The following is a 27,218-nucleotide window of genomic DNA, read 5'->3' as shown; positions in this document are numbered from 1 at the left end:
ATGTCAGGCTCGATTTTAGACATAAGAGTGAAACATCAGAAAGGTAAGTTTGCCTTTGTCTGCATGTGCCTATATGTGTGTGTGCGTGCATGAGAGATTGTGTGAACCAGGAATCAAAGCAACAGGATACCTCATAGTACAGCTCAGTGTAGGAACCTTACATTAATATTTGCCCCAGTTTACTTTCCGTTATATATGCTATCAACTGCTATCTCATCTTCATTTACTGAAGTCACCCACTATTGATCATTTTTCGTATGCTAGTTCATGTTGATACATGCATATTGTAGATTTCCATTGCCTTATATTGAGGTTAAACAATTTTCCTAAGGAAAAAAAATCTCCAGTAAAGGAATTTTCACAGAAGCAGCTTAAATAAGCTTTGTTTTCCATCAGCTCCGAACAAAAACCCTCATTGGTTGCAGTCTGCCTCTGATTTATTTTCCAAATTCTTTCCCTTATTAATCACATTCTAATGTGCTTTGAGCCATTCTTCTACTTTTTGGGTCACATCTGAAAATATCCACAGCATGGAAATAGTTTCAGATAACTGCTGGAGCAGTTACAACATTTTTCCGAAATTCTGCACTCCTGTTGTGTGGTTGAGCCTCTCACCTTCTTATATTAAAGACTTTTTAATTATTATTATTATTATTATTTTTGCAGAGAATGAGATAGTTAGATAGTCACTAAAGCAATGAACATGAATTTGGACAAACTCTGAAAGTTAGTGGAAGATGGGGGGGCCTGGCATGCTGTGTTCCATGGGGTCAAAAAGAGTCAAACACGACTTAACGACTGAACCTAATTTTTTTGTAATGACAGCCATTTTAATCTCAAAACTCAAGATCAATTTCTATGTCTATTTGCCATTGTTGTACCAAACTTCAGTTGTGCCAAAAGAGAAGACCTCTTAGAAATCCAATCCTATGCATGTCTACTCAGAAGTAAATTGCATTATAGTCTATGGGGCTTACTCCAAGGTAAGTGTGGATAGGATTGCAGCCTGTCACTCAATTCAAAATGGAATATGATACAAAGGTATTTACAGGGCAGGGACAAAGGCCTCGCCCTTCTGTCTTACTAAAGTATAGGTATAAACTGTAACAATTTATCCGTACAGATAGCAGTGAGTAGCTTGAATCTGGAGCACAGACTTAATTCTGAGCATAAGCATGAATGTGGTCCAAAATGTGGACATGGAACCTCCAATAAGAAAAGCCAATTGTACTTACACAACTATAGGTCTAAATCTGAACCAGAGGACGAGTATAAAGTTCTCTCTGAAGCCTCCTTTGGCTCCCATCAGTGTGAATGTGTGAAAAATAGACATTATGACTGCCTCAGAGGTGGCCCCCCAAATGAACTGAATTGATGGATCTTGGGGTGCTGGTGGACAGCTCAATAAAAGTGTCAACCCAATGTGTGGCAGCGGTGAAAAAGGCTAATTCTATGCTTGGGATCATTAGAAAAGGTATTGAGAACAAAACGGCTAATATTATAATGCTGTTGAACAAATCGATGGTAAGGCCACACCTGGAGTATGGCGTCCAGTTCTGGTCGCCACATCTCAAAAAGGACATGGTGGAAATGGAAAAGTTGCAAAAGAGAGCGACTAAGATGATTACTGGGCCGTGGCACCTCCCTTACAAGGAAAGGTGACAGCATTTGGGGCTCTTCAGTCTAGAAAAAAGGCACCTGAGGGGGGACATGGTTGAAACATACAAAATTATGCGGGGATGGATAGATGCTCTTTTCCCTCTCACATAACTCTAGAACCAGGGAATACACACACACACACACACACACACACACACACACACACACACACACACACACACACACACACACACACTTTGTTGCCTGTTCTTTTAAAGCCAAACCTCGTGGTGATTTGGATTTGTGATCTGGGCAGACAAGACCTCCCTAATCCCCTTGTGGTTGCGCTTGTTGTCTGGGATGTGGAATGTGCTGTCTGGGATGTGTACTTGCTGTGCAGAAGACAGATGCTAGTGAATCTCAGCCCTTGGCTGTCCAATCCAAACACAGTAATTACTAATTTAGAGAGAAAAATCAACTTGTAAGTGAAATCCAACCAATTTTTCACTCCCAGCTGGTCCTGTTGGTTATGCATTCTTCAGCCCGATTCACAATCCTTTTAGTGCCCAAAGATTTGTGTGTGCATGTGCACTAGGTTGTGACTAGCACTGGTAAAAAATCACAGGTTACTGTTAACATCAGCTGTACCGCAAGGTGCAAAGAATCCATGAAATGAGCACAGCATGGTGTGTGGGTCAGTTGTCCATAGGCTGACAGTCTGGGTCTTGTGATTTGATTACACAGTTATGCATGTGTAATCAAACCACAGGGCCCAGACTGTACACTAGAGCAATTGCTGATCCCATGTCGTATTTCCTGACCTGTTATTCCAGGACCTCAAAGCTGTTCCTTCTGCCTCCAGCAACAGCAAAGGCTGACACCATCTTGCACATTGTCTTTCACTCCCCGTGGTGATCGTAGCTCCATTTTCATCTCACCCTCCCCTTCCCAGTTCTGTAACACCACTTTCTAAAGGGACAGCTGTGTGACTGGATTAGATGTAGTAGCCAGTTGGTTGGTTTGCTTTTCTCTTGAGGGTGCTTTGTTAGCAGTCAAATTGTCAGAACAAAAGTAATTGATATACCAAATCAGCCCTTAATCACTATACCCAGCCTCTAACAATTAAGAAAAGGCTTCCTTGTGATGAATCTCCCTGCCAGTGTGGGGTAGGATCATCCTCTAAAACAGGGGTCTCCAAACTTTTCGACCAGAGGGCCACAACAAATATGTGGCGTAGTGTGGAGAGCTGGAAAAACAATTTAAATATAAAATTTAAATAAATAAATTAGAGATAGAACTTAGATGAGTGAATAAATGAATCAATGGGTTCATTCATTCAACCTCTCTGGCCCTCAGAACACCCTCCAGACACAATCAGAGCACAGTTCTGGTCATGTTCAGTTGAGTGGGCCAGAGGCTTTCAGGGGACAAGAGGTTGGCTGTGGGCCAGAAAGAGACTTGGTGCAGGTTGCATCTGGCCCCCAGGCTGGGGTTTGGAGACCCTTGCTCTAAAATATCAGGTGCTGTCACCATTAGGAACAGGATGAAGGAGTGAATGAACCACAGCGGTGTGATTGACTCATGTGGATTGGGTTTATTCCACATCAGGAGAGGATAATGTTGAGCACAAGCTCCTTGTAAAGGCTTCTTTGAAAATAGTTACTGTGCTGTGTGCTGACCTCTCAACGGCAATCTGTTCATCTACTGAAGTCCTCACTCAGAGAGCTGTTGTGTCTCTTTCCAACAGGTTTTCGGCAGGTGGCTTTCAGATGTGGCTGCTTTCAAGCCCCATGTGCCTATGGCAAGCAAGATCACTCTGTATCTTGGACTAGAGCAGTGACCAGAGTGGGACGTTTCTACATCTGTGGGGCTTATTTAGGCCCTTCAGGTTTAGCACCTCCTTTTTCCGAGGGAAGTATCCAGCAGTGGATCCTTCCTTGGATGGTGCCCAGTACCCAAGTAAAGGTAACTTCACTAAGAATGGGGTGGGAAAGCTAATGCACTCTGGTCATCTCTAATGATTTGAACAGTGTACATACGGAAGCCCACTTCTCTTCATTCAGTCTGGAGAGCTGAAGTAAAAGTGTTTAGAAGGAAGGAGCAAGTTTTATGACTAGGTAAAACCAAGGATTTTTTAAGTAATACTTTCCTTTTTATGTATAGCAGTGTCCTGTGCAGTCTCAATCCAGAATGCAAACCCTCAACATCCAAAGTGATCCAAATGTCCAAAGACCAAGCAGTGTCCAAATCAGGAGCCCAAACTTTGCAGAGGGGCTACAACTCCTAGAGCACCTGTTTTGCATGCTGAAGGTCCCAGGTTCAATCCCTGGTGGCATCTCCAGGTAGAGCTGGAGAGGACTCTGCTCTGGACCCTGGAGAACCGCTGCCAGTCAGTGGCCAACACTACGGGGGATGAACCAATGGGTCTGGTTCAGGAGAAGGCAGCTTAATATGTTGCTAGTATGTGTAACTCTGTGTTCAGACATGTAGATACCAGTCCCCCCTTCCTCTGAGGGTCCACAGATGGTCCCCAGTCATATTTTTGAGTCTCCCAGTGTGTATGGCAGTAGACTCTCCTTGCCGCTCACTTGCCTTTGCAGTCCCTCCCTCCACTGGCAAGAAGCCCAAGACTTTTCTGCTCTGCTCTGGGTGCAGGCAGCATGTGATGGCTCAGCCCAGCACAGTGCCGTGGGGCTTCCGTCACATGGGCCTCTGCAGCCTCTGCCCAAGCTCTTTCATGTGACTCTCAGCTGAGGGCAGGTCTCTGTAGTTCAACAGCAGGTTAACAAGACACGGTCTGTGTCTGTGGTCCCTCCCCCTCCAACAAGGCCTCACGCATCACACTGAAGGAAAGTTGCGGCAAGAAGAGCAGTTGGTTGAGTGGTGCTAGGTGGGTGGCCGTTTGTTCATTGGCAGAGCAAAAGTATGTACAGGGCTAAATGGTTACATTCGGTTTGGGTGCCTATATATTATGGAGCACACCACAGTTCCCTTGTCTGTGCAGCCATAGGAGCCTCCTTTGGAAATTTGGACAGCCAGTATCAGAAAGAACTGTATGCACAGCTCTTAGGCTGCAGTCCTAACCACACGTTCCTGAGAGTAAGCCCCACTGAACACATTAGGACTTACTTCTGAGTAGGCGTGCATAGGATTGTGCCCTTAATGTGAGGTTACAGCTTCACGCAGCACAGAACATGGAAGAAAGGTGAATTATAACCAAAGGTCTTACCATGTAAGTCATGAAAGAAGATAAAGAAATACAGTAATGAGAGGGGAGCCTCATAGTGGATGGATCTAATGAGTTTCCAGTCCCATGAAAATGGAGAGGCTGGAGTGAGTGAAGAGGGTCATTTGGGACTTTTCCAGATGACTGCTTTATTGCACAAGGTACTCTGTTGTTGTGAAGGATAAAACTTTTGCCTCCCTGTTACAGTACCCATCCTCCATTATTCAACCTTAACATTTTGTTAGAGGGGAAATGACATTCCCTTTCCTGCTTGCTGGCATTGCCATGGCTGCCTCAACAGTGCTCTGCGAGCAGTGGATTCAGGAATATGTGTAAAGCTATCCTTCTTGCGCAACTGTCAACATGTGTCAAGGAGAGAAACAGCTGCCGCCAACCTTTAGACTTTGTTCCTTTATATTATGTCAGGACCCTGAGAAATCACAGACTCCCTTGAAGGGGTCAAAACAGATGAGACAGTAATTCTAACTCTACTTACAGGGTCCTGCTTGAGTGAATAACTGATAGAGACTTTCAGAGACCAATTTTTATGTTGCAGCTTCCACTGGGAATTAAACCACATTGGAACTTCATCCCAAAGTAAGCTCTGTCCCGCTAGCTGAATGGGATAGATTACCAGTATATTTTTTCATATCATTTCTCCAAAGAGCGCAAGGTAGTGTACAAGTGTTCCAGAGTGGGTTAGAAACATTTTCATTCCAATTGGCATTTGTGTACAGTGGGGTGAGGCTTTTATTGTGTCATATGTCCACTTTGATCATCACTTCTGATGTGTTTTACTGCTATTCTATTACCATCTATTCTGTTTTCATGCTCCTGTATTTGTTTTATGTATTGTTGATTGTTTTATGAGAGTCTGTGCTGCTGCTGCTGCTTCTTAAAAACTTTTTTTTAAGTGTTTAATATTTAGTTTTGCTGTTGCTGCTTCATTATATTGGATATTCTATGGTTTTTAGGTGTGTGTTTTGATTTTATGTAAGACACTTTGGGGATCCATGTAAGTGAAGGAAAGCCAATGCCGAAATATATTAAACAAATAAATACAGGCTCAGTTTCCTAGCACAGTCTGAAAATGGAACGGTTTACACCTCACAGTTCAAACGTGAGACATGATGATACCAACACAGAGCAAGCAGTACCACGCCAGAGATGGATTCCTGGTCTGTGGCTGTTCTTCCAAGCCCCTTGCATATGACTGAATCACCCAAGGGGCTAGGTGGATGTAGGGATCCATCAACAGTCCAGAATGTGAGGCCCCACTTACAAGATGCAAGCTTCATTTGTTCATTTGGGCATGTAACTTTATTTTTTTAATTAAATATTTTATTTATTTATTTATTTATTACAGATACAGGTAAGGAAAATGGGTTATACTTGGGGCTGGTACTACACAGGTTACACATGAGGGTATTGGCCCTAGATTACAACATGCATCATTCAAAAAAAAAAAAGGAATCATAACGACTGAAAAAACACACAATAATCATCAATACAAAGGCTATAATATTTATCAGTATAAAAATTTAGATTTATTGAAACACTCAATATTGTTTAACTAAAATTATCTATCCAGTCATAAAAAGGCTTCCAATATTTTCTTACTCTTTCTAAATCTCTCTCTTTCATTCTTTCTGTTTAAACTTCCATTTCTGCTATTTCATAAATTTTGTCTATTAAATTTTTCTCTAGTTGGCATGTCTGTAGATTTCCATTTTTGCACAAACAATATTCTTGCCGCTGTAGCAATATGTACAATAAGGTATTTCTTACATTGGTCTTTAATTTCCGATGTCACATTTAGGAGGAATATTTCTGGTTTGAATGGTAATACACAATTCAATATCTCTTGCAACAGTTTATGTAATTTTCCAGTATTTCTTTGCTTTTTCACATGTCCACCACATATGATAAAAGGTTCCTTCAACCTCTTTACATTTCCAACACTTGTTTGATGACCCAGAATACATTTTTGCTAATTTCTCTGGAGTTAGATACAGTTAGATGTGCATGTAACTTTAAAGGACATGACATACAGTATAGCCTTTCCCCACCTAGACATCGCTTTGTTTCCTTGCCCTGCCATTTAAGCAAAGAATTTTATGTATCTAGGTTGCTCCCACAAAACAGAAGATAATGACATTCCTAATAAAACAAAGGCTTTGATTTACTTACAAGCCCACCAAAAACAGGTTTCAGATCTGAAGCCGCGGCAGGAATGATGAAGTCTTTGACTTGTCTTCATCATTTCTGCTGCGGCTTCAGATCTGAAACCTGTTGCATATAGCCTAGCACAGTAGTTCCCAAACTGTGAGTCGAGACCCACTGCTGGGTCACAACCTGATTTTTGGTGGGTCGTGAAGGGCTTGGCAGAGCCTCCAATGTAAACACAGGTAATGGCAAGATCAGATAACTGTGGGCCCAATCCTATCCAACTTTCCAGAACCAGTGCAACCATCATGCAGCCCTGAGGTAAGGGAACAAATGTTCCCGCACTTTGTGGAGGTCTCTGTGACTGCCTCCCTGCCACAGGATACAGTGCACACTCCATTGGCATGGCTGCACCAGTGCAGGAAAATTAGATTGGGCCCTCCCTCAATCCCTGAGGCTATTCAAAGATCAGATAGAAGCTAATTAGCCTGCAAACAGCTTTGCTCCTGCAGTTTGCAGTGAGTTGAGCTCCTGCAGTTTGCAAGCATATGTAAATATAGGGAGATAAATGTGTCTTAGGGTGCAATCCTAACCCCTTATGTCAGTGCTTTCCAGCACTGGCATAGCGGTACCAATGGGACATGTGCTGCATCCTGCAGTTGGGTGTCACTCTTCAAAGTAAGGGAATGTTTGTTCCCTTACCTTGAAGCTTCATTGCTCTTATGTCAGTGCTGGAAAGAGCAATGGAAAGCACTGACATAAGGGGTTAGGATTGCACCTTTAGGGCCCAATCCTATCCAATTTTCTAGCCCCGGTGCAACTACAATGCAGCCCCATGGTAAGGGAGCAAATGTTCCCATACCTTAAGGAGGCCTCTGTGACTGCTGCCCCACTGCAAGATGCAGTGCATGCCCCATTAGCACAGTTGCACTGGCACTGGAAAATTGGGTAGAATTGGGCCTTTAGTTGATAAATAATTTTTTTAAAAATCATAAGATTTTTTTTTTTTCTGGAGAGAAATGTGGAAAAGGAAGGAGAGTATTCATTAAAGTTCATCAGGGCTGCTTCATTGTGACAACTGGATTGAGTTTTGTTGTAAATAAATAAACAAATAAAATATGACTGCTTGTAAGTAAATAAATAAAAATATTATTTATTTCTAGATCTTTTCTAAAGTCTCACAAACCTAGATGGGTCCTGATAAGAGTGTCATTTTAAAAAGTGGGTTCCGATACTAAAAAGTTTGGGAATTACTGGTCTAACAGTCTTCCCTATTTTACAAGGATCATCCTTCTCTTCTTGCCCTTGTCCCTGTGAATTATTGTTGCTATTTTGTCCCGTGGGGGAATTTGGGGGTCACTTTTAAAACTTTTGTTCATATATATTGGCAGAGTTCCCACTGTTCAAATATCAGAACCCCCCCCCCCCCGCAAGTTGCATCTCCAGCAGGAATGACAGTTACATATGCCAGTATGTAAATATCTTTTGACGATTATGTATTCTGGTAGTAAGTGTGGCTGAATGTGTTTGAGTTTCAGCCATTCTATAATAATCACAGCCAGAATCATTGCGCAATAAAACACTCTGTCAAAAAATAATTCTTTAAAAGTAAACTGTTACAATCACTTTGCTAACACACTCGGCTACAGGGCCAGACTCCATATGGTGTTAAGCACATTACTAGAGCTGACATGCTCAGTTCTCTCTCCCCCCTCTAAATAAGACCCATGGGGGGGCAGGCTTGGTCTGGGTCAGGACTGCGGCATGAAGATGGTGGGGGCTTTAACCTTTTGCCTCCACCACAATCTTAATCTATATTGGGGGCATCATGTGGTTGCTATTGCATGGGAGGTCTTCTCCTGGAACAAATAGCAGCATAGGGTCCAATCCAGATTAGAACCAAGGCAGGGACAAATAAGGCAGAAGTTTAATGCCCCTCTTCAACATCATGATCTCCCTACGTGTCTCACTCACACCCACCAATGAATCCTATTTACCAGTTTTTCCTCAAACCGTGGGTCGAGACCCACTAGGTAGGTTGCGAGCCAATTTTGGGTGGGTCTCCATTCATTTCAATATTTTATTTTTAATACATTAGACTGGATGCTACCATGGTATGTGACTGCATTTGGGGAAATGTTATAGATCTGTACTTTTCACAGGATACTATGAATATGTTTTCACAATGATAGTAAATGGGACTTACTCCTGGGTAAGTGTGGGTAGGATTGCAGCCTGGGATTGTTAAAAATTTTCCTGCTTGATGATGTCACTTCCGGTCATGATATCACTTCTGGTGGGTCCTGACAGATTCTCATTCTAAAAAATAGGTCCCGGTGCTAGAAGATGGAGAACCACTGCTATTTACAAAAAACAAAACAAAACAAAACCAAGCTCACTGAGTCCAACAACACACTTAACCTTATGTGTTTGACCTTCAGAAGCTGGTGCGGTAAGGCTGTTGTGGAGTGATTGAATATAGTGTCCAGTGGAGAAAAAACCTTCAGCCAGGTCGAGTATGTTGGGGCGGCAATCCATAGTAATCCTTGGTGTGACAGTAGGGGTGTTACTTTGCAAGAGTGCCCCTCATCATTTGTGAAACATTTATTAGTACCAAGTCCTTTTTTCCCCTTTAGGGTCCAGTGGCAGGAACAACAGATGGGGGCAAAACTGGAACCAGAAGCACTCGGCCTACAAGTCTTGGAATTCCCGGCTGTACCCCCAGTGGAGAGAGGGAGACCCCAGGCAGCAGAACTGTTGGCGAGGTGTGGCCTATCTTGGAACAAAGGGCAGCAGTTCCACAGTAGAAGGGGAACCTGCGGGTAGACACTCAAGAGGCCTTTGGAGTGGAGGTGGAATTGTGGCGTTTTTACCCCTTTTCCTTCCAGGTGGTGACGTGACATTTGAGATCAGCAATGATGCCCCAACCATAACAGGCGCCAGGGCCACCTTCAGCATCGCTCTGCGCTTCCCTGGCAACCAGACAGTGCTGCCAGACGGACGCGTTGTGTGGAGCCAGAACTGCTCCATCAATGGTGAGTGAATACGCACGTGTGGCACAGCTGTCTTCCGCTGTGGTCCTAGAGAACATTCAGAGCCTCACATTACTCTCATGTTCCCATTTCCCCCTGTCATTCTTTCCGTTGCTGCCTTGCAGGTACCCCTGTCCTGCAAGGAGACCCTGTTTTCCCTGAGCAGGAGACTGCAGGTGCTGACAACTTCTTTCCTGATGGGCAACCCTTTCCCTCCAGTGACCGTGGCAAACGTGACAAGTTTGTCTATGTTTGGCAGACATGGGGTAAGTGTCTGCTTCTGGACTAGTTAGGGGTAGTCTATCATCCACCATCCGTACACATAGACGGCACAACACCTTATATGTCTCCTTCTTATTAACAGTTTTTTGAAAATTGTACATTATTGAAGTGCTCTCAGTCACAATTCTGTGCATGCTTTCCTGGGAGTAAGCCTTACTGAATTCAGTGGGCCTTACTTCTGAGTAAATATGCACAGGTTTGTGCTATTCATGCTTTTTTATTCACACTAAAAGGCACAATAAAGTAAGAAAGGAACAGCAGTATATACTCCTCCTTGAAGAGAAGTAATACTCATCTGAACTTTTTCCCCCTTGGGAAAATGATAGGAGGCTCCATTCCCCTTGCTCAGATGTTTCATTCAGCACAGAAACTGGAATATAGAGTACAGTTATTTGCACCACAGAAATCAGCGCTAATATCTGGGACTTGTTTGTCCCTTCATGATATTACAGAACAGGATTTTTCAGGGAGGAAAACAATAGTGTTACATACCTCTGTTCTTGAAACATCCGTATACAGTCTGAAGATATGACAAGGTCTCTTCAATAAAAATTCCCAGTCTGTATTCATTCTGATTTGCAAATTCTCATTTCCTTATGTTCATCTTGAAACCATGACGGCTGTTGGCTCCCATAATTACAGATGCCAATTTTTTCTGTGAGGGCTCCTATGCCTATATGATGAGCAGAAATTCAGAAGGTGCTGCTTTCTCTGTGTATGCAGATACAGACACTTTTCTCCATTGAATTTGCTCTTAAAGACAGAGGAGGTCTGCCAGAGAATGGTTGGTGATCTCAAGCTTCTTGCCACATTCATAGGCCATTTTCTTGTTTCCCTTGGATTTTTCCAGAGTTTCGATTGGTTATTCCTTTAACATGTGTCTGTCTTTGCTATCTGAACTGAAAATACTGTGGCGCTCAGGGTTATCATGCTTTAACTTGTCCCAAGACACCTCTCCATTTCAGTGTACTCTTCCCTTGTTTGGTGGCAACATTCCAGGCCTCCTGTCCACATTCTTGGCATTTCTCCCATAATCTGGCCTCCCTACAGGGCGCTATTGGCAGGTAGTAGATGGTCCCTCCTCTCTGCTGACCATTGAGACAGAAGATGTACCACTGGGTTCCTACACCATGGAAGTGGAGGTCTACCATTACAGAGGACGTGAAAAATTCATCCCCCTGGGGGACACCTCATCACAGTTCAGCATCACTGGTATGTTTGAATGGCTAGATTCAATGCTGGGGCCTACTAAAACAGGAACCACAATGGGCCAGTGAGAAAAGGAGGATAGATGGAATGGGAGACCAAGCATCCTTCCTTGGGGAGCAGGCATATAGTGGCTCCCTTCTTGCTATTGAGTGAACTTTCATATCCTCTCTTTCATGCTGACACTCTGCTTCTCTACCCAGACCAGATCCCATTCAATGTGGATATTGCACAGGTGCTAGATATAGACGGGGCAGATGATCGCTTTCTGCGAAATCGGGCCATTTCCTTTGGTGTTCGGCTCCATGACCCAAGCCGATACCTGCGTGATGCTGACATCTCCTACTCCTGGGATTTTGGTGATGATAGCGGGACATTGATTTCTCGGGCAGCCATGGTTACTCACACCTACCTCGCTGCTGGTACTTTCAGCCCACGTGTAGTGCTTCAGGCTGCTATCCCTATGGCCTCCTGTGGAAGCAGCACTTCAGAAGTTCCCACACTGGATCCGAGTGGCACCACGGTTCAGATGACCACTGCCTCCCCCGTCATTAGCAGCACAACTGGGTCAAGCTCTGGGAGTGTTCCAACTACTAGTAAGTGTCAGGTGCCTCTCCTTGCTTGCTCTTCTAGTCTAGTCAGCATCCCCTTCAGATTTCTATCTGCACAGACAAACAAATTTGGGCTCTGCACTGACAACAAACTGTACTTTCAAAACAAATCGGTATCATTTATTTGCTCTCAATACTGAATTTTCAGAGGGGGAAATGGGCTTTCTACAAGAAATTGACCAGCATAGGGCTTATAGGCTATTTAGTACAGTGGCTTTCAAACGTTGCCTGAGTTACATCTAAAGTTTCATAGGGGTTCTCAGTAGGAAGATCAGTCATGGTGAACAAGCTTCCCTGAAAGACTATCCTGAAAGAAATCTTACCTGCACTGTTCAGCCACAGAAGAGTGTTGGATATGTTCTAGAACAGTTTTTCAATTCACATATGGCACGAGTGCAGCAAATAGGCCTGGCCTGTACCTAAGTATGTCCTGGAATATGCCCCAGAATTCTCTGCAATGTGCAGGGCTTCCTTGGCAGTTGGTATCTTGTGGAAAGGGTTTCTTAAAGGAATAAACCTTGAAAACCACTGGTATAGTGAATATCCTCATCCTGAGATCATGGCAAGATCAAGATGGCGGAGATTCAGCTTTACGATGCAATGTCTTTCACTTTGATTAGCTTCAGGGCACCATTAAAGAGGGCACCACAAATCTCTAATCTATATACACCACCAATGGAAATAGAGCACCACCAATGGAAATTGTATGGGGCCCATGTATATGGGGCCAATTGTATGGGGGCCATGTGGTTCAAGCTCTCAAATCCCCCCAACTGCTTCTGTTTTTTTCCAGTCAGATCTCTAGGTGCACAAACTCCCAAGCGAGACCCCTAACATTCCAAGTGCTTGGAACAGCCTTGGTCTTTCCTCCCTGACCAGGGTGCATCAAACCTAAACCAGACACACTGAGACATGGCATATCCTTTGGACGATGACAGAGGAACAAAGCCTCAACATATTGTCACTAAATAGTGTTCTGTAAAGCTGTTGAACATCCACATAGTTTTTATTTGAATCACCTACTGAAAGCAGGTTGACCCCTCTTCCTGTAATGTTGCTGTTATAGGCAGGCTGGAAACGTTTTTGTATACTGACTCCTGTGTATTATCTCCCATTCTTTCTCTCTCTCTCTCTCTTTGCATTTGTAGAACCAGCCCCTGAAACTGCAGCACTCCCGACTCAACAAGAAGCAGAAACTGAAGCGACAGGAGCAGGTTCCTCTGCCACTGCAGCACCTGCCACAATAATCAGTGTTGCGACTGATTTAGCTGTTGCATCTGTGGACCCTGTGATTGTTGCCTCCACCGCCTCAGTTGAGGATCCGACAGGCACCGTGGTCCCTGCAACTGTGTCCACTGGAGCACCTGTGTCCCTACCAGGCACAGTGGCCCCAGCACCTGTGTCGACGGCATCTCTACCAGGCACTGTCACATCTGCTTCTTCATCCACCGTGGCACCTGAGGATGACCCAGGCACTGTGGTGTCCATGGTTTTGTCCCCTGTGGCACTTACAACTGTGATTTCTGGGGTATCTGTGATCCCCTCTAGCGTGGCGAACACTGCTATCTCTCCAGCAGCAGGTGGGTCTAGCAGGAATTTCCCGGCCTCCCTGAGATGCTCAATAGGATATCTTCATGCCCCTACCCATACCTATCCATTGTGGTTGTCTCTTTGCATGGAGAGTGGGCTGATGGTTTATCAGTGACCTTGCTGAAGGCAAAGGGAATTCCAACCAGGGCCCTGGAAGATGAAATGGTCTTGAAAACTGGAATTGACAGATTCCAGTGGATTCAGATCAGTAGGAGGTGTGTGGTGGCTGAATGGTCTGTTCATGATCAGAAGTATCTCCCCTTGTGTCAAAGTAATGGATAAATGGGAGCATCTAAGAAGTTTCCCCCAACAGATATAACTCCTGGTAGAGATGTCTCTGGAACACAGAGGTGTTGGAAGAATAAAATTTCTCACCTTGGATGCCCCATCATCCAACAAGGGGGATGACTGTGACTAAGTGGCAAAGCACATGCCTGGGCTGTGGAAGATCCCCTAGTTTAGACTCTGCAATCCCCTTTTTTTTTCTTTAAATAAGGGCGCAATCCAAACTTGCGCTGGAGCAGGCAAGCCAGGATGCTTGCGCTGCGTCCAACACAGGTTTGTTGGCTACAGTGGCTCAGCCAGGGGCAAGGGGAAGCGTTTCCCCTTACCCCTGGGTCTGCGCGCCCCAATGGGTCGTCTCAGACCTGTGCCACCTCTGGAGGTGGCGCAAGTTCAAGGAGAGCGGAGGGACTTGAAGCCACTCTGTTCTCTCTGGGGACAGGGGTTGGGATCTGGCATAACCGCTGGGTCCCAGCTCCGCCCCGGCTCCCCACGTGCCCGCCCCCAAGGCTGTCCATCGCCCGCCCTCCCCCTGCCCAGAAACATCACCCACCTGCCATTTCTATCAACTTTCATCTTCCTGTTACAGATCACATGTTGTGATGCTTCTGCTGCCCTCCTTAGTCAGATTGTCCTCTTTGAACTCACCAGTCCTTCTTACCTTTCTCTCAGTTGATATCCTTCCTCGCTGCCACCATCCATGTCACTGCTCTGTCTTTCTTTATGAATGAGAGACCAGTGGCTTTTCAGTGTGCAAACTCAGGAGCATCCATCTTCTCACTCAGTTCTGTTGGGGCTTAGGCCAAATTGTCCCTCCCCCCTTCCCAGCCAATATCACATACATTCAGCAGCAGCATAGGAAAAGGGAAATTGAGAAAAGTGACATTTCCCCATGGCTTGCTTCCCAGATGCCACTGAAGACCCAACAACCCTCAATTTGACTGCAGACATGACACCTGATTCTGGAACAGCTGTAACTGAAGGAATCCAGATCTTGGTGAAACGGCAGGCACCTTCCAGCTGCCTCCTCTACCGCTATGGGACCTTCGCCACTGCGCTGGACATTGTCCGTGAGTTCTGGGGATGGGGTGATAAGAGACCGATGTCAGGCCACTCATAGTGCAAATTCAAGAAAGATGATGATTGGATGGCAGTGCACTTGCAGGTGGACATTGTTAAGGCAAGGGGAAGATGGTCAGGCAGATTAAATCCTTATGTAGAGGCCTTGATTATCTGAATTAAATGGTCCACCTCTGTTTATTTCCAGGCCAACCAACAGGCACAAAAACCTGCAACCTCATGTCCACCAACAGACAGTGACAGAGTGCTGCAATGGCTGTAAAAGTATAGTTCCAGCAGACGCTAGGAGTGTAGGTGATGACACAAGGCCACAAATCTCTGTTTTAGGCACAGAGGTGGAAGTGGCTGGACGGGTTATTCCCCTTCTTTGAGAGTAGCCCTGGTCAGTCAAATGTGACCTTGGAATCAAAAGCAGTTTATATACTTTAGGTTTGCTCAACACAGCGCTTCTTAGGACCCTGGCTTCAGCAGAGGGATCTCCCTTTATAGTCCAGCCCATGGGCCTCTCCAAGTTTTAAAAAGAACCTGACCATTCCACAGTTGAATTCCAAATTTCAGGAACTGAAAATGTACAATCTTTCCCCCCCCCCCCATCTACCTGACTTCAGCACCCTCAATAGGAGCATGCACCTAAAAGGTTTAAATATGCATAGTAGAGTTTCCAACTCTGACTGAAGCTCTATTTTCCCAACATGATGGAAGGCTGGACTTTCAGGAGACCCTATGGAAATCTCCAGGCATGCTTTTAGTAGTCATCTGGAGATTGATGCAGATTGCTGGAAGGTTTGGCAACCCTAATATGCAGTTCGGCTTTCTTTGCTGCCAGGAGTGATAGTGGGAAAAAAGCAACTATGTTCAAAATGGGGAGTGAAAGGAAAATATTTGAGGCTGAGAAGGAGGACAGAAGAGACCCAGGGTTGTTCTCTTTCATTGCAGAGGGAATTGAGAGTGTGGAGATTGTGCAGGTGATGCCGTTGGCGTCTGCTGTCGCTGAGAATACAGTAGATCTCACCGTGACCTGCCAAGGAAGGTAAGGAGGGACACCCCAGAAAGCTTTACTCTTTCTGACTTCTGAATCTTTACTTAGAGACAAGTCCCACTAAGTTTGGTATGTTCAATACATACTGTACCAACTGGTGATGGCAATGAACACAAATGGGGTTTGCTGTAAAGTATGGTTGTTAGTGCAGAGTGGGGTGCTTGTGCTGCAAGTGCTCCTGTCCACCAAAGTCCCCCTTTGTGAGAGAGGGGTGTTATCGCCCCATGCCGTGCACCCTGTGCTCTGAAGGCGTGGGTGCCAGAGCTATATGGTGAGGTGGGTATGGATTGATTGGCTGCCAGTTACGCAGTATCCTACAGTCCATGGGGTGAGGGGTGGTTTGGAAGGTTGGAGGGTGCTGTGCATTTTGGTGCTTGTGACATGTGCATGTCCCCTTTTGGGACTCCTCCTCCTTGCTCTTTGGTGTGTGGAAGCTTCCCCTCCCAGAAACTCATTTTTTCTTTGAGTTCCACCCATTGCACTTGGGGCCCACTGCAGAGGGCCAGGCCTCTACCCCCATCCCTGGTTCTGGCCCCACCGAGGTTTAGTTCATGCTGTTCTGACAAGATTGCCACACAGGCTCAGCCTTGACCCATTCCCTGTATGCATTGCCTGTTGGATCACAGACACTGGTGTGCAAAGCCTGCATCTGTGTTGCATTTTATTTAAAATAAACTTCTGTGGTTCAAAACTTAAAAAAAAAATGTGGGGTGGCCCTTTATGTTAAGGAAGGGATAGAATCCAGCAAAGTAGAGATTGAAGGTGGGTCCGACTCCACCGTAGAATCTCTGTGGGTTAAATTACCAGGCTTGTGCAGCGATGTAATACTGGGGGCGTGCTATCGTCCTCCAGACCAGAAATCTGATGGGGACCTTGAAATGAGGAAACAGATCAGGGAGGTGACAAGGAAGGATAGGGTTGTAATCATGGGGGACTTCAATTATCCTCATATTGACTGGGTCAATTTGTGTTCTGGTCACGATAAGGAAACCGGATTTCTTGACGTGCTGAATGACTGTGGCTTAGATCAGCTAGTCACGGAGCCCACCAGAGGACAGGTGACTCTGGATTTAATTTTGTGCGCTACGCAGGACCTGGTTAGAGATGTAAACGTTACTGAGCCATTGGGGAACAGTGATCATGCTGCGATCCGTTTTGACGTGCACGTTGGGGGAAGAATACCAGGCAAATCTCTAACAAAAACCCTTGACTTCCGACGGGCGGACTTCCCTCAAATGAGGAGGCTGGTTAGAAGGAGGTTGAAAGGGAGGGTAAAAAGAGTCCAGTCTCTCCAGAGTGCATGGAGGCTGCTTAAAACAACAGTAATAGAGGCCCAGCAGAGGTGTATACCGCAAAGAAAGAAGGGTTCCACTAAATCCAGGAGAGTGCCCGCATGGCTAACCAGCCAAGTTAGAGAGGCTGTGAAGGGCAAGGAAGCTTCCTTCCGTAAATGGAAGTCTTGCCCTGATGAAGAGAATAAAAAGGAACATAAACTGTGGCAAAAGAAATGTAAGAAGGTGATAGGGGAGGCCAAGCGAGACTATGAGGAACGCATGGCCAGCAACATTAAGGGGAATAATAAAAGCTTCTTCAAATATGTTAGAAGCAGGAAACCCGCCAGAGAAGCGGTTGGCCCTCTGGATGGTGAGGGAGGGAAAGGGGAGATAAAAGGAGACTTAGAGATGGCAGAGAAATTAAATGAGTTCTTTGCATCTGTCTTCACGGCAGAAGACCTCGGGCAGATACCGCTGCCCGAACGGCCCCTCCTGACCGAGGAGTTAAGTCAGATAGAGGTTAAAAGAGAAGATGTTTCAGACCTCATTGATAAATTAAAGATCAATAAGTCACCGGGCCCTGATGGCATACACCCAAGGGTTATTAAGGAATTGAAGAATGAAGTTGCAGATCTCTTGACTAAGGTATGCAACTTGTCCCTCAAAACAGCCACAGTGCCAGAAGATTGGAGGATAGCAAATGTCACGCCTATTTTTAAAAAGGGAAAGAGGGGGGACCCGGGAAACTATAGGCCGGTCAGCCTAACATCCATACCGGGTAAGATGGTGGAATGCCTCATCAAAGATAGGATCTCAAAACACATAGACAAACAGGCCTTGCTGAGGGAGAGTCAGCATGGCTTCTGTAAGGGTAAGTCTTGCCTCACGAACCTTATAGAATTCTTTGAAAAGGTCAACAGGCATGTGGATGCGGGAGAACCCGTGGACATTATATATCTGGACTTTCAGAAGGCGTTTGACACGGTCCCTCACCAAAGGCTACTGAAAAAACTCCACAGTCAGGGAATTAGAGGACAGGTCCTCTCGTGGATTGAGAACTGGCTGGAGGCCAGGAAGCAGAGAGTGGGTGTCAATGGGCAATTTTCACAATGGAGAGAGGTGAAAAGCGGTGTGCCCCAAGGATCTGTCCTGGGACCGGTGCTTTTCAACCTCTTCATAAATGACCTGGAGACAGGGTTGAGCAGTGAAGTGGCTAAGTTTGCAGACGACACCAAACTTTTCCGAGTGGTAAAGACCAGAAGTGATTGTGAGGAGCTCCAGAAGGATCTCTCCAGACTGGCAGAATGGGCAGCAAAATGGCAGATGCGCTTCAATGTCAGTAAGTGTAAAGTCATGCACATTGGGGCAAAAAATCAAAACTTTAGATATAGGCTGATGGGTTCTGAGCTGTCTGTGACAGATCAGGAGAGAGATCTTGGGGTGGTGGTGGACAGGTCGATGAAAGTGTCGACCCAATGTGCGGCGTCAGTGAAGAAGGCCAATTCTATGCTTGGGATCATTAGGAAGGGTATTGAGAACAAAACGGTTAGTATTATAATGCCGTTGTACAAATCAATGGTAAGGCCACACCTGGAGTATTGTGTCCAGTTCTGGTCGCCGCATCTCAAAAAAGACATAGTGGAAATGGAAAAGGTGCAAAAGAGAGCGACTAAGATGATTACGGGGCTGGGGCACCTTCCTTATGAGGAAAGGCTACGGCGTTTGGGCCTCTTCAGCCTAGAAAAGAGACGCTTGAGGGGGGACATGATTGAGACATACAAAATTATGCAGGGGATGGACAGAGTGGATAGGGAGATGCTCTTTACACTCTCACATAATACCAGAACCAGGGGACATCCACTAAAATTGAGTGTTGGGCGGGTTAGGACAGACAAAAGAAAATATTTCTTTACTCAGCGCGTGGTCGGTCTGTGGAACTCCTTGCCACAGGATGTGGTGCTGGCGTCTAGCCTAGACGCCTTTAAAAGGGGATTGGACGAGTTTCTGGAGGAAAAATCCATTATGGGGTACAAGCCATGATGTGTATGCGCAACCTCCTGATTTTAGGAATGGGTTAAGTCAGAATGCCAGATGTAGGGGAGAGCACCAGGATGAGGTCTCTTGTTATCTGGTGTGCTCCCTGGGGCATTTGGTGGGCCGCTGTGAGATACAGGAAGCTGGACTAGATGGGCCTATGGCCTGATCCAGTGGGGCTGTTCTTATGTTCTTATGTTCTCTAATCTAGGCCTGGTCTGTTGCTAGCATAGCAATTTTCTACAGAACAGGGTGTGCCTGCCCTGCAGTGTGGGAATAGGAGTTGACACTGCTTGACTGTGATGCTTTGCCCATGTTACATCCATGACATGCTCAAGAAACTCCAACAGAATGCCCCCCCCCCGTGCCAGTGATGCTGGGGGCTGGTCTGCACCAGGTTGGTGTCAGCACAGGGTTTCAGGCACATTGTGCAAGCATTGGGTTTGTGTCCATTGGCAGAAGCAATCTTCCGCCGGCGGAGCTCTCGTTGCATTGGTGGATCATGTTTTGTGCCTACATTTCCCATGGACAAGATTGGGTCATAAGATGGCAAGGCGGTAATATGGATACCCAAGGGGAGTTCAGAATTCTGAGCGTACGAGTTGGAGGGCTGGCCTTTTGACATCCGGGCTAACAGCCTTATCTCACTTGTAGTCTCCCTGAAGAAGTCTGCACGACCATCGCAGACCCTGAGTGTGTAACAGCCCAGGAGACTGTGTGCAGCCCAATCCAGCCCAGCCCTGATTGCCAGCTGGTGCTGCGCCAGGCCTTCAACCAGTCTGGCCTCTACTGTATCAACATCTCACTTGCTGATGCCAACAGCCTGGCTGTAGCCAGCACCCAAGTCAGCGTCCAGGGTAAGGTTTGAGCTACGGGGAGCTGACACTACTGGGATTCAAGTAATCTCCCAAGCCTTAAAACTGGGGAAAGAAAAGTCATCTTCACTCTCTCTCTCTCTCTATGTATAAGCAGGACAGTAATGGCCATTCCTGCTTCCAACACCCAGAAGGTTGGGAGTGGCCCTGGGTCCCTTTCTCTTTGATATGTACATTGGCGGGAGTGGCAGAGTTACTTTGCAGGAGAAACCTCTCCTCCATCCAAAGGAAAAGTGGTCCATCCTATCCAGCCCTCCCCACAAATGGGCACCATCACTTACTTTCTCCCTCTTTCTTTTGCAGCAGGAAGACCTTCAGCCTCAGCCCAAATTACATTAGTAGCTGGAGTGGTGCTGGTTGCTGCTGCTTTGGGTGCTGTTGCCTATACCTACAGGTGAGTCTCTGCCCAGCCATACCGAGCTCAAACGTTCTGAGCCAGGAGCACATTTGTCAGGCAAGACATGGCAAAGTACAAGAGTCTTCTAAAAACCTTCCAGTCAAATGTGGATGAGTCAAAACTAGTTGCTACATCAGTCCCTCCTACCAACACATGCCCTAAGAATCACAATCATGTTGGAGCAGGGAAAGGCCTCCAGAACCTGTGCTTTCAACATCCCCACAACAGGAATTAATGCATTTTGGTATCTTATACGGGTCAGACTGTTGGCCCAGCTGGCCCAGTGCTGACTGGTAGCGGCTCTTCAGAGCCTCCAGGGGATGTCTTTTCCCAGCCCAGCTACCTGAGATCTCTAACTAGAAATGCCAGTGGTTGAACCTGAGCACTTTTATATGCAAGGCATGTGGTCTAGCAGTGCAATAACTCATGTTTTGGGAAACTTCATCTCAGCTGATTAAGGCCTGCCAGAGTAGCAGGCAAATATCCAAGTGGATTCAGAAAGTACACCAAAGCAAATGCTTAACTGGATTCAGAGCTTGTGGGCAGGTGGCCATTCTACCCCCCTGAGGCTAAAGCATATCTCCACATGACCACTCTGAGCTGCCAACTCACTGGTTTGAGTCCTCCATGGACAATGTTAGTGGAATAGAACTGTCCACCTGACTAAGGGCACAATCCTAACCTGGTCTACTCAGGAGTTATTTTGTTCAATGGGGTTTAGGAAAGTGTGGTTAGAATTGCCGCCTCAGGCTCCCGCCCTTCTTGGGATTGTCACTTTGAATGTGCTTCAGGTAGTCGACTGAATCTGTTGGGCAGATGCCCATCTCTCTCCAGTGAAGAGGTCCCTCTGTTCAAGGTAATGAACTGCATTTGGAGCTCTGTCTCCCACTGCCCCTGAATTTTTGCTGCCTCCTCTTCTTTCATTGCAGGCGTGTAAAGTATGTCCCACTACGTGCTGCAGTCTCCTCCAGAACCTCCTCCAGGAGCTGGTTCCCTGACCGCGCCAGTGTTCGCCTCTTTCTACGCCAGGCTTTTGGGCAGGGGGCCCGTGGGGAGAGCAGCCCCCTGCTGAGCAGCAATGTCATCTAGATGGAGACAAATGCCAAGGGACCCACCTGCTCTTGCCAACTACTGACCAGATGCTCCATGGGGCCAGTACTGGGAAAGATGTCCTCCCCCACAATTCTTTCAGCCTACACTCCCATCATTGCTGTTCTTTTTTTAACGTCCCACAAAGTAAATGCCCAGACTCCTTCATGCTGCCATCTCAGTGCCTACCTGGGGAGAGGGAGATAGGGACACCGCAGAAGGCTTCATTCAATTGTCAGTGGTCAAGCTCCACAGCACAAATCTGTCCCTCTGGGTTCAGCACCTGTCCCAAGTACCTGCTCCCAGTGGCTACTAGCATGCTAGTCATGCAGCCAATCTGTACATCTGCCCTGCATGCAGCACTAGAATCCTGAATGAAATCCCTGCAGGCAGCAGGTTGGGGAGTGCGTATTTGACTGGCCATCTGAAAAACACTCCCTAATCTGAAGTCAGTTAATGCACTGGAGGGAGGTTGAAAGGAACTCTCTCTTGATGTGCTGACTTCGTACATACAGGGAGCATTTTGTGTGGAAAGCAGTCCAAAATATGACACCCCACTTGCAGCCTGAAGTCATAAAGCCCATCCTTCTACCACCACATGCTGCATAATGAGAGCTCCCTTGACGTGTTCCTTGTGCAATACTGTGCGTCAGTGTACTAAAAGTTGGCACACTGCAGCCAGGCCTGAAGCAGCAGAAAAGGTAAAGGCCTGTCAGGACAGTTGGAGAAGCTGGAATGAGGTGGGCTGCCTACTGCAGAACAGGCCTTTCAAGTATAATACTCCTACAGAGGGTGTGCCTGACTTGATGGTGGGACAGTGACGCTGTAGAGTCGGGTGGGCAAAGTATGACCATCTGCAGCTGTTTAGCACTCCTGCAACACCACAGACTTGGTTGAAAGGACAAGGCAGGGCAATGAGTAAGGGGGAGACAAGACAAAGAATCCCAGCTTTATAAGAAACAGGGTGGCATAGGGCTTCCTGGATAACAGAAGGGGAGGGCCTGTTGTGGTCCTGTATCTCAGAACAAGGTTTGGCAAAGAAAAACAAACACAAACATGTTCACCTTCTTTCAAGAACAGTAGTACTTTTTAGCACCAGCACCCACTTTTTAAAATGACACTCTATTAGGACCCACCTAGGTTTAAGAGACTTAAAAAAAATCTAGAAAAATATTTTATTTATTTATAATAAGCAGAAAAAGATCCTCAAACGTATATCTGCCTGTACTGTATCTACACATGCTTGCAAACTGCAGGAGCTGAGCTCTTTGCAGAGTAATTAGCTACAGTGCCTGATTTTTGAACAGTCTCAGGGTTGAGGCAATTAGTTATCTCAGTGGTCCTCAAACTGGTGGGTGGCGACCCACCAGCCTGTGTAACACTGCCCCTTTCCCTTTAAGGGGCAGGGAGAAAGCAGCAACACGATCCTCAGGATGGCAAAGCTGCGGGAAAGCAGGGCTTGTTGTAAACTTGCCTTACCTGCTGCCAGGGTCTGGGGGGGCAGGGAGCCCTGCAGAGTGCTCTACAGAGCTCCCTGCGGCTTGTAAAAAGTGTGAGTTGCAACTGCGACTCACTTCTGGTTTTGTGATCACAACCTGGAAGCGGGGTGCACTCAGGATACTCCTCAGCGGGACGGGGGTTGGGGCCTTCTTGTAGTGGGGGATTCGATTGTTAGAAGCATAGAGAGGGGGGTTTGCGATGGATGTGAGGACCGCATGGTGACTTGCCTGCCTGGTGCGAAGGTTGCAGATATCACTTTTCATCTAAACAGGTTGGTAGACAGTGCTGGGGAGGAGGTAGCAGTTGTGGTGCATGTCGGCACCAACAACGTGGGCAAGTGCAGCCAGGAGGTCCTGGAGGCCAAATTTAGGCTATTAGGTGGGAAGCTGAAAGCCAGGACCCTCAAAGGTAGCGTTCTCGGAAGTGCTACCTGTTCCACATGCAGGGCCAGTGAGGCAGGCGGAGATCAAGGGTCTCAATGCGTGGATGAGATGGTGGTGTAGGGAGGAAGGGTTTAGATACATTAGGCGCTGGAACGTTTTCAGACAAGCGGGGCCTGTACAAGAGGTACGGCCTTCACTTGAACCAGAATGGAACCAGACTGCTGGCGCATAACATTAAAAAGGTGGCAGAGCAACTTTTAAACTGATCCCTGGGGGAAAGCCAACAGGAGCCGAGGGGCATCCAGTTAGGGACTCCTCATCCCTATGGGACGAGGATGGGGAGGTTAGAGAACAACAAAGTAAAGGCAGAGTAGGAAAAGAAATTGGGAATGGTAGCGTGATGGGATGTGATAGACGGTTTGGTACAGTGAGAGAATGAGGGGACAAAGGAGCAAATAAGCAGCCCATCCTGGGGCATTCTGTGTACTAATACTTTTATGCAAATGCCCAAAAGTCTCCAAGCAAAGATGGGAGAACTGGAATGTCTGGTGACAAGGAAAAACATTGACATAGTGGGCATAACGGAAACCTGGTGGAATGTGGAAAGTCAGTGGGATACCGCAATCCCGGGCTATAAACTCTACAGGAGGGACAGGGAGGGCGTGTTGGAGGTGGGGTGGCCATTTAAGTTAAGGAAGGGATAGAATCCAGCAAGGTAGAGATTGAAGGCGGGTCTGACTCCACCATAGAATCTCTGTGGGTTAAATTGCCAGGCCTGAGGAGCGATGTAATACTGGGGGCATACTATCTTCCTCCAGACCAGAAACCAGAAGGGGACTTTGAAATGAGGAAACAGATCAGGAAGGTGACAAGGAGGGACAGGGTTGTAATCATGGGGGACTTCAATTATCCTCATATAGACTGGGTCAATTTGTGTTCTGGTCACAAAAAGGAGACCAGATTTCTTGACATGTTAAATGACTGTGCCTTAGAGCAGCTAGTCATGGAGCCCACCAGAGGACAGGTGACTCTGGCTTTAATATTGGGCGGTACTCAGGACCTGGTTAGAGATGTCAATGTTACTGAGCCATTGGGGAACAGTGATCATGCTGCGATCCGTTTTGACATGCACTTTGGAGGAAGAATACCGGGCAAATCTCTAACAAAAACCCTTGACTTCCGACGAGTGAACTTCCTTCAAATGAGGAGGCTGGTTAGAAGGAGGTTGAAAGGGAAGGTAAAAAGAGTCCAATCTCTCCAGAGTGCATGGAGGCTGCTTAAAACAACCGTAATAGAAGCCCAGCAGAAGTGTATACCGCAAAACCGCTAATATTATAATGCCATTGTACAAATCGATGGTAAGGCCACACCTGGAGTATTGTGTCCAGCTTTGGTCACCACATCTCAAAAAGGATATAGTGGAAATGGAAAAGGTGCAAAGGAGAGCGACTAAGATAATTATTGGGCTGGGGCACCTTCCTTATGAGGAAAGGCTACGGCGTTTGGGCCTCTTCAGCCTAGAAAAGAGATGCCTGGGGGGACACACATGATTGAGACATACAAAATTATGCATGGGAAGGATAAAGTGGATAGATGCTCTTTACACTCTCACGTAACACCAGAACCAGGGGACATCCACTAAAATTGAGTGTTGGGAGAGTTAGGACAGACAAAAGAAAATATTTCTTTACTCAGTTTGTAGTTGGTCTGTGGAACTCCTTGCCACAGGATATGGTGATGGCATCTGGCCTAGGGGATTGGACAAGTTTCTGGAGGAAAAATCCATTACGGGTTACAAGCCATGATGTGTATGTGCAACCTCCTGATTTTAGAAATGGGCCATGTCAGAATGCCAATGCAAGGGAGGGCACCAGGATGCAGGTCTCTTGTTATCAGGTGTGCTGCCTGAGACATTTGGTGGGCCACTGTAAGAAACAGGAAGCTGGACTAGATGGGCCTATGGCCTGATCCAGTGGGGCTGTTCTTATGATAGCAGCAGACGATGAAGCAGCAGCGGTTCTGTACCACCCTTACTTCCTGGTGCAAGGAGCCATCTCCTCTCTCACTGTCACATATGGTAGCAAAGTCAGTAACAAAAAGGATCCACTGCTCCCTTTCTACTCATCTGATGCTAGAATTTCTAAAGAGGACTCAAATTTTTGAGAAGTCTTATTTTAGGACATTAAATGACCATCCCTAATTCCATCAATCTCAATGGAGCATCACAGTAACTCAAAATGCTCTTAGTATGCACAAATTTCTATGTCCCTCATTTCACGGTGCTCCTGTCTCAGCTTCTTCTTCTTGTACCATAATCTTTTTTATGGGGGGGAGGGTTTTTTACACCTTGTTTTGGGCCACATCAGCTGCACATTTAAAACAGCTTGTTCGTTTCCTGTCAGCTGCACACTTAAAACAGGTATAAACTAACACACATCAAAGGGGCTTCAGGGGGCATAACGGCATTTTTCTCCTTTGTCACAGACTCAGACATACCCACTCCTCTTCCAGAAAGGCCTCTGACCCATGCCATAGGCAAACAACTCTGTGGTTGCACTAACAGTCCAATCCTATCCATGTCTACACAGATGTAAGTTCCATTAGAGTCAATGGGACTGGTTCCCAAGTAAGCGTGGATAGGATTGTTGCCGAAAAATAATAGTGTAGAAATTCATTCAAAAGTGACATTGACGCAGATCTTCATAGCAAATTGTTATATTTGCATTTCACCCTTCCTTCAGGGAACATGTGGTAGCATAGATGGGATTTCCTAGTGACCTCCCATCCATGGGTTGGCCAAGTAGGGATCAGCATGGGGACAAACAACAGATTATACTGCTACAGATCAAGGGACTGCCACTGCTTGCATTATGGGAAAGCTCCCCCAGGAGAGTGCTTTTTACCAAAGGGGAGGGAAAGCTTAATACTGCAAAATGCTCATTCCTGTGGGTGTTTTGCAATGGAGAAGGGGACATTAGACCTTAATTACAAATGCTCCAGTAGGTCATGCAATTTGCCTCAGAGCTTCAAATATAAATGCCAGACATCTTCAGATCATTATATAGATCCACTTCAAAATAATTACCTGGAGATCCAGACAGAACACAGCAAAATAGTCCAACCTTGGGGCTACAAAGGAACAAATAAGTGTAGTCTAGCATGGCAACCTTTCTGCTGGTAAAGGCAGTCCTGACCTCCAACCTACTGGAGGTTATGGACAACAGCAGCTTTTCAGATACTTGGAGTTATAGAGCTGCAACTTCTCATAGGATATACACCCTTTTTCCTGTCCAATCATACCCTTGAATCCAACTGCAGGTTCTCAGAGGGGGTTCAAGCCAAAGTGAACCTCCAGAAGGGCTATCCCCACTGTTGCAATATATATGTACAGTTGGTCTGACTGGCGCAGGAACCACTTTCTGGATGAATAACATCCTTCCTCTCCTATCATTCTCTGCACACTTCTGAAACTGCTTTTAAAAGTGTTTGTTTTGGGTATGTGAAGGGATGGGTGTATTTCCATACTTGCTCTCATGTTTTCCTTTTAGCAGTG

The 27,218-nt window shown here is 46.2% G+C and overlaps 1 protein-coding gene across 1 annotated transcript; it reads left to right on the top strand.

Annotated features, from left to right (window-relative positions):
* Nucleotides 1-21,934, top strand: PMEL (premelanosome protein). The gene is made up of 12 exons (XM_066612850.1): nucleotides 1-43; nucleotides 9,628-9,756; nucleotides 9,880-10,026; nucleotides 10,149-10,289; nucleotides 11,356-11,517; nucleotides 11,715-12,107; nucleotides 13,271-13,702; nucleotides 14,903-15,064; nucleotides 16,011-16,104; nucleotides 20,076-20,278; nucleotides 20,600-20,690; nucleotides 21,623-21,934. The coding sequence occupies exons 1-12, from the start codon at nucleotides 1-3 to the stop codon at nucleotides 21,780-21,782; spliced, it is 2,157 nt and encodes a 718-aa protein (XP_066468947.1). The 3' UTR covers nucleotides 21,783-21,934.
* The last annotated feature ends 5,284 nt before the right edge of the window (nucleotides 21,935-27,218 follow it).

Source organism: Tiliqua scincoides, chromosome 2 (genome assembly GCF_035046505.1).
Source record: "Tiliqua scincoides isolate rTilSci1 chromosome 2, rTilSci1.hap2, whole genome shotgun sequence".
Lineage (NCBI taxonomy): Eukaryota > Metazoa > Chordata > Lepidosauria > Squamata > Scincidae > Tiliqua > Tiliqua scincoides.
This window is presented reverse-complemented; position numbering and strand designations above follow the sequence as displayed.

Excerpts from the sequence above, each read along its gene's own strand:
- PMEL (XM_066612850.1), top strand. The coding sequence starts at position 1 with ATGTCAGGCTCGATTTTAGACATAAGAGTGAAACATCAGAAAG. Across the intron at positions 9,757-9,879 it reads GCAGCAGAACTGTTGGCGAG|GTGGTGACGTGACATTTGAG; the intron begins GTGTGGCCTATC and ends TTTTCCTTCCAG. Across the intron at positions 11,518-11,714 it reads ATCACAGTTCAGCATCACTG|ACCAGATCCCATTCAATGTG; the intron begins GTATGTTTGAAT and ends TTCTCTACCCAG.